The sequence below is a fragment of the Oryctolagus cuniculus genome, chromosome 10, assembly GCF_964237555.1.
Source record: "Oryctolagus cuniculus chromosome 10, mOryCun1.1, whole genome shotgun sequence".
Lineage (NCBI taxonomy): Eukaryota > Metazoa > Chordata > Mammalia > Lagomorpha > Leporidae > Oryctolagus > Oryctolagus cuniculus.
The window spans coordinates 114,672,373-114,682,580 of NC_091441.1; the positions used below are offsets into that span (position 1 = coordinate 114,672,373).

At 52.7% G+C, this 10,208-nt stretch overlaps 1 protein-coding gene across 9 annotated transcripts in view; it reads left to right on the plus strand.

The window, feature by feature from the left end:
* The window catches only part of RAF1 (Raf-1 proto-oncogene, serine/threonine kinase), a 91,141-nt gene that overhangs the window by 79,948 nt on the left and 985 nt on the right, over positions 1–10,208 (plus strand). For all 9 annotated transcript variants that reach the window (XM_051851723.2, XM_070051084.1, XM_070051087.1 and 6 more), the window contains 6 exons: positions 5,482–5,566; positions 6,046–6,222; positions 7,614–7,660; positions 9,228–9,346; positions 9,696–9,827; positions 9,923–10,057. In XM_051851723.2, the coding sequence (XP_051707683.1) occupies positions 5,482–5,566; positions 6,046–6,222; positions 7,614–7,660; positions 9,228–9,346; positions 9,696–9,827; positions 9,923–10,057 (695 nt within the window). The remainder of the gene's footprint in view (positions 1–5,481; positions 5,567–6,045; positions 6,223–7,613; positions 7,661–9,227; positions 9,347–9,695; positions 9,828–9,922; positions 10,058–10,208) is intronic.

A 10,208-nucleotide genomic window follows, 5' to 3' on the forward strand; every position in this document is an offset into this window, starting at 1 on the left:
AACATCCCATACGAGTGCCACTCCACGTCTTGGCAGTTCCACTTCTGATCTAGCTCTCTGCTGTGGCCTGCAAAAGCAGTGGAAGATGGCTCAACTCCTTAGCAGATTCTCCATCCGAAGATTGTTTCCATTTATTTAAATAAAAAACAAAGAGAATGTACCCATCGAGTGGTTCATTTCCCAGATGCCTGTAATGGCTGGGGCTGAAGCTGGGAACTGGGAACTCAGTTCAGGTCTCCCACAAGGGTGGCAGGAATCCGGTCAGTTGAGCCATCATGGCTGCCTTCCAGGGTCTGCAGTAGCAGGAAGCTGGAGTCAGAAGCAAGAGCTTGGAATCGAAACCAGGTACTCGGACATGGGATCCAGGCTCCTAACTGTTAGACTGAGTGCCTGACCCAAAGGGTTTTTTTTTTTTTTTTTTTTAAGATTTTATTTATTTATTTGAGAGGTAGAGTTACAGACTGTGAAAGGGAGGAGGTGGGGAGAGAGAGGGGGGTCTTCCATCCGCTGGTTCACTCCCCAAATGGCTGCAACAGCCGGAGCTGGGCCGATCTGAAGGCAGGAGCCAGGAGCTTCTTCCAGGTCTCCCATGTGGTGGCAGAGACCCAGGGACTTGGGCCATCCTCCGCTGTATTCCCTGGCGCATTAGCAGGGAACTGAACTGGAAGTGGAGCAGCCGGATGTGAACCAGCACCCATGTGGGATGCGCCGCAGTGCTGTCCCGGGAAGGTGTCTTAGAACTTGCTTGTGTAGAGGTTCCTTCACTTACAGTGGAGTTAGGTCCCAGTTAGCCCACTGACACATTGAAAATAATTCATGTGAAACGTGCATCGAATCCACCAGCCTACCAGGCACCACAGCCTAGCGGAGATCGGTGCTGGGGCTTCCTTTTATGATTACTGCGCTGGATGCCACCGCCACCGCCGCCGCCGCGCCCCACGTCTGAGACAGGACCGGACTGCGTAGCCCTAACCTGGCAGCAGCAAGTCACAGTTCTTAGGATGGTGTCTACTGAACGTGCCTCACGTGCACACCAGGTTAAAGCTTGAGAAATCTCAAGTGGAAACCTGACGCGTCAGGGCTGTCGGCGCTATATTTGCCTTTGACTGTGAAAGGAAAATGAGGATTTCTGGTTTATCGTTTACTGACTGCCTTATGAGCTGCCACCTTGATAAAAAGTTACCTGGGCCGGCGCCGTGGCTCAATAGGCTAATCCTCCGCCTTGCGGCGCCGGCACACCGGGTTCTAGTCCCGGTCAGGGCGCCGGATTCTGTCCCGGTTGCCCCTCTTCCAGGCCAGCTCTCTGCTGTGGCCAGGGAGTGCAGTGGAGGATGGCCCAGGTGCTTGGGTCCTGCACCCCATGGGAGACCAGGAAAAGCACCTGGATCCTGGCTCCTGCCATCGGATCAGCGCGGTGCGCCGGCTGCAGCGGCAGCCATTGGAGGGTGAACCAACGGCAAAGGAAGACCTTTCTCTCTGTCTCTCTCTCTCACTGTCCACTCTGCCTGTCAAAAATAAAAAAAATAAATAAATAAAAATAAAAATAAAAAAAAAAAAGAAAAAATATTAAAAAAAAAAAAAGTTACCTGGCCATTTACCCTTGTCATTCATGTGACTTGTTGTGGTAAATGAGTAATCTTTAAATGTTGTGAGATTGCCATCTCTAAGGGTATTTGGATAATTGCAGAAGGAAATATGTTACCGTGTAGTTTGTACTTGTCTGAGAGATGGTCTGAAAGGGGTGAGCAGCAAGCAGTGTTACTGAACGCCCGTCAGGACTGTGGGCCAGGATGGAGACCGCCTTTGTTCTGGGGCCACTGCTGCTTCTGTAGACCTGGGGCCGGGCCAGGCCTGGGGTGCCAGATCTCTCCGCCAGAAGCGGTTTCTTGTTCTGTGCTGTGGGGATCTGAGTCTTCGTCGTGCCCCAGGCGAGGCGCCTCCCTAGAGCATCTGACAGCTTGTCAGTTTCCATTTAGAATCCAGTGTTTATTTCCTTTTTTATCCAGATTTTTTTAATGTCCAGGTATTCTAGTGGCTAGCAATGAACAAAACTTAAAATTTGGTTCTCTTACATAGTTTATATTCTAGTGGGAAAAATAAACAAACAAAAAGTAAAGACCGCAGTGGATTGCAGTGCTCAGGAAGTGGAGCACAGCAGGTGGAGTGGGGCGGGCTCTGTGCACAGGTGTTGGTCTGTAGGCATGGGGGGAATCTGGCATTTGTGTGGAGGCCTTCCCCTTCCTCTGGGGAGGGAGCTACAGAAGTGCAAAGTGGGCACTTTCTCTAACTCTGCCTGTCACTAGGCTAATCCTCTGCCTGTGGCGCCGGCACCCCGGGTTCTAGTCCCGGTCGGGGCGCCGGATTCTGTCCCAGTTGCTCCTCTTCCAGTCCAGCTCTCTGCTGTGGCCCGGGAGTGTGGTGGAGGATGGCCCAAGTGCTTGGGCCCTGAACCCATATGGGAGACCAGGAGGAAGCACCTGGCTCCTGGCTTCGGATTGGCGCAGCGCGCTGCCATGGCGGCAATGGAAGGAAGACCTTTCTCTCTCTCTAACTCTGCCTGTCAAAAAGAAAAGTTATGCAGAAGACTCTGGCTCTCCTGCTTAGTCCTGAGGGACTGGAGGTCAGTGCTGTTGTACACGTGGCTCATGTGTACCAGAACCATTTTCCTAGATGGACGCTCGCGCTGAATCTGGCACGCACTGTTGGCATCCCCCACCAACAGGCCTCCCCAGGCCACCTGGGCCCTTGGTAAGCCATGTGTAGGTGAATTGGATGAGAGCCAGCTTGGAGGTTGTGTTGAGCAGAGACTCACTGTAGCATTAGATAAAGCCACAGATCTCAGGAAAGCAGTTTGGGACCTATCGTAAGAGCCGTCTCTACCAGTTGGTGGTCCCCAAAAGTGAAATAAGTCTGTCGACAGAAAGACTGGAGGGGGCTACACTGTGTGTGAAGGAACGAAGTCAGCTCCCAGGTGTCATTCAGGTGATTCCTGGTTTGATGCTAAGAAGGCTGTGTTTTACTGAATTCATTTATCGTGAAATTTTGAGTCCTAAAAGAGCTTCAACCATTGTTATAAATAGAGCAATATAAAAACTTTTTTGGATGAAACTGCATCTTCTTTGCGTATTTTAATTCCAGCACAAAATAAGCAAAACTCCCCATGGTAACAACTTCCAACCCCATTGCCAAATGAAGGAGGGGATGGGGCTTCATAGCTCTTGTTTCTTGCCTTAGACACAAGGGCAGGGGGAGGACAGACCACCAGACACCACCGAGGGAGCCGCGGTGGCACTGTACAGAGGGCATCAGGTTTCTGAGTACCAATTTCTGATGTGCTTCTCCCGGATGGGACACACCTTGTCTCCCTCACGTGGGAACCGCATGGAGACCAGCTGCCCCGGGCGCTCCCACGGTCCTCCCAGCCTTCTCAGTGTATCGGCCCAGCTTGAACGCACGACGGATGCGGTGGAGGGATCAGGGGATCCTCCAGGAAGAAGCCGGAAGAGTAGCGCAGTTCGACAGCAGGGCCACCAGGCGCTCGACAGCTGTGTCATTCTTGCCTGCCTCAGCCTTAGCCGCAGCGTCTCCAGGGTGGTGTCAGCATGGATCTGCAGCTGCTCCCTGGCCTCACGTAGCCCACGGCAGAGGTGTCAGGTGCCAGTCCCAGGGCACAGGGTGAAGACGCGAGCCTATCGAGAGCGTCACCCTCTCAGCCTTCTTAGCGGAGATTCCTTCCGTGACCTTGCAGAAAGCGGCTGCAAAATGTGTAGCACATACAGTGGAATTGACCCTGGGTAGGCGGAAGGTGGTGCGAAGAGGCTGGCTTTCCTCACGGTGCTCGGCAGGCAGCTGTCGGTGTAGGAGATAGGACAGTCGCTGGAGTCACACAAGGTTCCAGTCCTGACGGGAGCACTGGTTTTTTGGCTGTGTGACCTTGAGCGAGAGCCTGACCTTCTCTGCTTGTTGGTGAAGTGAGGATAACAGTATTTACATCATAGGTCAGAAGTACACACAGTGCCAGGGTATAGCAAGCACTTGGTATTTATTAGGATTACTTTGTTTTAAAAGTTACTAATGTGCCAGGTTTTTTTTTTTTTTAAAGATTTATTTATTTCAAAGAGTTACAGAGAGAGGTAGAGACAGAGAGAGAGGGCTTCCATCTGGTGGTTCACTCCCCAGATGGCTGCAGCGGCTGGAGCTGTGCTGATCAGGAGCCAGGAGCTTCTTCCAGGTCTCTCACGTGGGTGCAGGGGCCTAAGCACTTGGGCCATCTTCTGCTATCCTGGGCCACAGCAGAGAGCTAGAATGGAAGAGGAGCGGCTGGGGCTAGGACCAGCGCCCATATGGACTGCCAGCGCTTCAGGCCAGGGCTTTAACTCACTGCGCCGCTGCGCCACAGCACCGACCCCTTAGGATTACTTTTTTTTTTTTTTTTTTTTTTTTTTTTGACAGGCAGAGTGGACAGTGAGAGAGAGAGAGAGACAGAAAGGTCTTCCTTTGCCGTTGGTTCACCCTCCAATGGCCGGCGCGCTGCGGCCGGCGCACTGCGCTGATCCAAAGCCAGGAGCCAGGTGCTTCTCCTGGTCTCCCATGGGGTGCAGGGCCCAAGGACTTGGGTAATCCTCCACTGCACTCCCAGGCCACAGCAGAGAGCTGGCCTGGAAGAGGGGCAACTGGGACAGAATCCGGCGCCCCGACCGGGACTAGAACCCGGTGTGCCAGCGCCGCAGGCGGAGGATTAGCCTAGTGAGCCGGCCAGGATTACTTTTTTAAAAAAATTGTTTATTTGAAATGCAGAGGTAGAGAGAGGTCTTTCATCTGCTGGTTTATTCCCTAGATGGCACAACAGCCGGGGCTGGGCCAGGCCAAATCCACAGTCAGGAGCTTGTCTTGGGTTTCCCACATGAGTACAGGGGCCCAACCACTTGGGCCATCTTAATCCGCTTTCCCAGGCCCTTAGCAGGGAGCTGTACTGGAAGTGGAGCTGCTGGGACACAGACCAGCACCTGTATGGGATGTGGCATCCCAGGCAGCAGCTTAATCCACTATGTCACAGCCCTGGGTCCTAGGATTAATGAAACTGAAGGCAAAGCTCAACTGCGGTACAGATCTTTGTATTTTCAAAGGAGCCACTTCAGATCTAAGCACGTGGATGCTGACTTTCATAGCTGCAGCTGCCGAATGCCTGCCGCCCTCTGTCCCATTCACGTCCTGTGCTGGTTTCAGCCCCACAGGCCAGAGTTGGCCGTTGCACGTGACCTCCCGTGGGACTGCTTCAAGCAAGCTGGGTGAAGGTGTGTAGGGTGTAAGAGCACTAACCTGGATCTTTTAGACACCTGGCTTAGAATTTTGCAGATTCCTTCCATCAGTACGGATACATGATTCGTTTTGATTGATTCCCTGTATCTTCCCTCAAATTAGGGAGTATTTGAAAAATAATGGTCATTCATCTGCTTGCACTGACTACAAACTAATTTGCAGGAGACGTTGCAGTGAAGATCCTTAAGGTCGTCGACCCAACCCCAGAGCAGCTGCAGGCCTTCAGGAACGAGGTGGCTGTCCTGCGGTGAGTTAGGGGCTGGCCCCCGGGCGGGGAACTGCAGAACCAGGGGCTACGCCGGGAGGGCTGAACCTGAGTTGGTCAGAACTCAGCGCACAGGGCCTGTGGTTGGCCAGTCCTTCCTCCAGGGTGAAGGGCTCGAAATTTCTCCCCAGTTCCAAGGAAGATGCCCCTTTTCGTGACAATCCCATCTTGGGCACCCCTTAAATTCAGTAACCCAAGTCCTCCTGTCTCTGGGGTTTGGTTTGAGGTGAAGGGGTCTTACCTTTATCTTCATCTCCAAGAACCCTTTTCTAGCCAGATTGCCTCTGTGGGACTTCAAAACCTTCAGCTTTCAAACTCTCTAAGTCACTATTGAGACTTGTTAGGAGTATGGTGAATAGTGAGGGGTCCCCCAGGGCTGCTCAGAACACCAGCTGGACTTACCGGCGCCCTCTGCTGGGGAGTGTGGGCGGTGTCAATTTTCTTCCCTTTCCTTTGGCCAGCAAAACACGGCATGTGAACATCCTACTCTTCATGGGGTACATGACAAAGGACAACCTGGCAATTGTGACCCAGTGGTGTGAGGGCAGCAGCCTCTATAAACATCTGCACGTCCAGGAGACCAAGTTCCAGATGTTCCAGTTAATTGACATCGCCCGCCAGACAGCACAAGGCATGGAGTGAGTAGATGGCCTGGTGCCAAGCATTCACTTGTCCCAGAGTCAGAAAAGCCTTCTAAGGCCACAAGTGATTCTGCAACGACCGCGCACAACTGAAAACGGTCCCTGGGCTGGAGTGACCAGGAGTGAGAAGTTCGGGTTCCTCACCTAAGCTAGGCTGCCTCCTGGAGGCGCACGTTCGGGCTCTTGCTGTTACCTGTGTTTCAGCCTGAGACTGAGAACGTGCGGGGGCGCGTCCCTCCTGCCGGGGCAGTGTGCCAGGTCCCTGCTGCGCGTCTGGGGCACGGCCCTCCCACAGGCGGGTTTGAGCGGGTGTCACTTTCTAGGTTCTCTTCCTTGTAGAGAAGCAGTGAAGGGCTTGCCTGCCCCCTCTGTGCTGCAGGACCCATGCTTGAGTGGGAGCCATGTGCACGTGCACGAGCGTGTGCTTCCCTGGCCGCCCCGCCAGCGCGTCACAGAGCTCTGCAGGGATTCCTGTGCACAGAGGCCTGAGCCGGTCAGCACCGGCGCTTGCGGGGCTCACAGATTCCCACGTTGTAGTTTAAAATTCAGAGGGAAGCTGCCTTCTCTGCATATGTTTTTAAAGACTTATTTACTTATGTATGTATTAAGGCAGAGTAAGAGAGGGAGAGACAGATCGTCCATTTCTGGGGTCGTTCCCCCAATGGCCACAGCAGTCCGGAACTCCACTGGGTCTCCCAGGCGTATTAGCAGGGAGCTGGATCTGGAGGGGGACAGCTGGGACTTGAACCTGCCCTCCTCTAGAGGATGCCAGCATTGCCAGCAGCAGCTTAGCCTGCTGCACCAGCCTCTGCCTCCAGTATCTCTTAAGAAATAACTCGCCGGGATTACTTTAGAGAAAATATACTTGGACCATAATTCACATACCATAAAACTCACCCTTTGAAGAAGTATACAGCTCTGTGGTTTTACACTAAATGGAGAGCTGTGTAGCCATCGTCGCGCACTTGAGAATATTTTCATCAGCCCAGAAAGCTGTACCCTCAGCAGTCATCCCCAGCCGACAGTCTGGCTCGTCTCTGTGGATCTTACCTGTCGTGCATTTCCTGTAAGTGGATCTGGAGATCTCGCTTGGAGATACACAGCTGCGTACATGGTTGGTGGAGCCACGTCAGTGACGGCTTCCTTTCTGGGCTTGTCAGAACTACCTGAGTCAAACTGGTGCTTTAGAGGAGTCCGAGCGCGTCTGTACGGTGGCCTCACCTTCGAGGTGTGGATTGGGCTGAGCTGGCACAGGACCAGGGCCTGTAGTGACACCTCCCTGGGGACCTGCAAGCTTTCCAGTGGCTTTGCCTCTTAAGCTGCAGTTAGAAATGGCTTTCTACCCACGTCCCACAAACTGCTTTTAAAAATTTATTTTCCTTTCACAGCTACTTGCATGCAAAGAATATCATTCACAGAGACATGAAATCCAACAGTATCCTTTGGTTGCTGGGTTTAGTTTGATGTGTCAGTTTTTGTTTGTTTGTGTTTTTAGAGATTTATTTATCTGAAACACAGAGCTACAGAGAGAAGTAGACACAGAGAGAGGGAGGGAGAGAGAGAGAGAGAGAGAGAGAGGTCTTCCATCCATGGGTTCACTCCCCAAATCTGCTGTAACAGCCAGAGCTGGGCTGATCCAAAGCCAGGAGCAGGGAGCTCCTTCTGGGTTTCCTATGTGGGTGCAGAGCCCCAAGGACTTGGGCCATCCTTCGCTGCTTTCTCAGGCCACAGCACAGAGCTGGATTGGAAGTGGAGCAGCTGAGCCTTGAACTAGTACCCACATGGGATGTTGGCGTGGCAGGCCAGGGCTTTAACCTGCTGTGGCACAATGCCAGCCCTAGCTCTTCAGTTCTAAAGTAGGGAAACAGGAGCCTTTGGATCACCAGTGGCTCCTGGAGCAGGGGATTTCTTTTTTCTTTTTCTTTTTTTAATTACAAAAAGAGGCAAAAGACAGGAAGAAATTTCTTTCGAAAAACGAAATGTTAGGGTGTACCTTGGTGTGCCCAGAGTGATGCCGAGGGAAAGTCTGCTCTGGAAAGATTCTCACAAGTTGAGATACGTGTTTGGGTTAAACTTGAAAAAATCTAGTATTATACTGTTTATTGCTAAATTTAACTGGGCTTTTGTCTTTATTTTATTTCTAGTTGGTGGACAGTGTATATCTGGTCAGAAAGCAGCTATGAGCTAAAAGTTGCAAGATGGCCAAAATTATTCAGCTGTCTGTTTTCAACATCCAGAGGCGGTTTCTTTAGAGGAGACCCGTGGTCTCTGCCAGGTGTTTTTATAGAACGGAGCATGGAGAGAGGTGTTTTTCATGCTACAGAGAATAACTTTGAACAGTAAAGTCCACCACCCTCCCCAGCTCTTGGCTTCTTGGCCAACTAGAGGCGTAGGGGTTGTGTTGTCACAACATGAGACATGGCCTATGTTAGCTGTGAGACATGGGGTGTTTCTGGCAGCCAAACTTGACCATGAAAGCAGTTCCCACACGTTTGGGGAATAAGCTCCTGGCACCCGCAGGTCACAGGAGCACCCGTTAGGGAGCAAGTGTGGTTTGAATTTCAAAGTCACCACGTGCTCCGTATTCCGATGAGAAATGTGACGACGACATTCAGTAAGGGACTTGCTCTTTTTGTTAACACTCACATTTCATTTGATCCTTTGGGGACAGAATGCAGGCACGCCGTCCTCTTAGCAACCCAGAAACATGGCCTGTGCAGTGTTGGTTTGAGGCACCTCTATCACGTGGGACGGTCACATGCCCAGAGACCGCACCTAGACATGGGAAAGGGACAGGGCAGCCCAGGGAAACTTCTGTCTGCTTCCTGCAAGTGGGAATTTCAAATACTTGAGAAATAGTTCTAATTTCAGAAACCTAGAAAATTCGGTGCAGGTAAGTCTGGGATGAGGGGAGAGGCTAGTGTGCTCTCAAGGACTTTGGGAAGTTCTGCAGAGTAAACTTGACCATCCCTGTGAAGTCAGAGTCCTTAACAGGCCTTGAGATATATTCCTCCATGAAGGCCTAACGGTGAAAATTGGAGATTTCGGTTTGGCAACAGTAAAATCACGGTGGAGTGGTTCCCAGCAGGTCGAACAACCTACCGGCTCCGTCCTGTGGATGGTGAGCAATCTGGGCTCCCACGGGCAGTGCAGGGCGAGAGCACCGCTCCGTGGTTGTCTGCAAATGCCCTAAGGCCAGGTGACCCCTAGAGTTGGACAGCCTGGGGCAGTCTAAGGAATGAGGAACGGGAGACGAGCCATTCTGCAGCTGGGCGTGGACAGCACTGAGCAAGCTGGCACAAGCTGTGCGGGCCCTGGTCAGAGACCAGGATTCCGGAGCTGCTTCGGCCCCTGTTTGAGAGGCGGCAGTCCGCTGGGGAAGAGCTGTCTAGGGGTTACGAGTGGGATGGCCTGGGCCCCGGATGGCTGGGGGAACTCTCTCGGGGTGACTGATGGCTTTGTCCCTGTAGGCTCCAGAGGTGATCCGAATGCAGGATAACAACCCCTTCAGCTTCCAGTCTGACGTCTACTCGTACGGCATCGTGTTGTACGAGCTGATGACAGGGGAGCTTCCCTACTCCCACATCAACAACCGGGATCAGGTGAGGCTGCACTGGCTCGCTCACTCGTGGGAGCCTGGGCCTCCTGTCAGGCCTAAGCAGCAGCAGGGTTAGAGGTGTTACATCCTGTTCCCTAGATCATCTTCATGGTGGGCCGGGGCTATGCCTCCCCGGATCTCAGCAAGCTCTACAAGAACTGCCCGAAAGCCATGAAGAGGCTGGTGGCTGACTGCGTGAAGAAAGTTAAGGAGGAGAGGCCTCTTTTCCCCCAGGTGAGCCTTGTAGCTAGAGTGCTGGCCCTGATCAAAGCAGGTGTTGGTGCCCTGCAGTGCGGTGGGGGAGGGGAGGGGGAGTCTTCCGTGGGCAGGGGAGGGGGGCTGCAGCTGAGCGAGCACAAGCCCCCCCCCCCCCCCCCCATTTCAG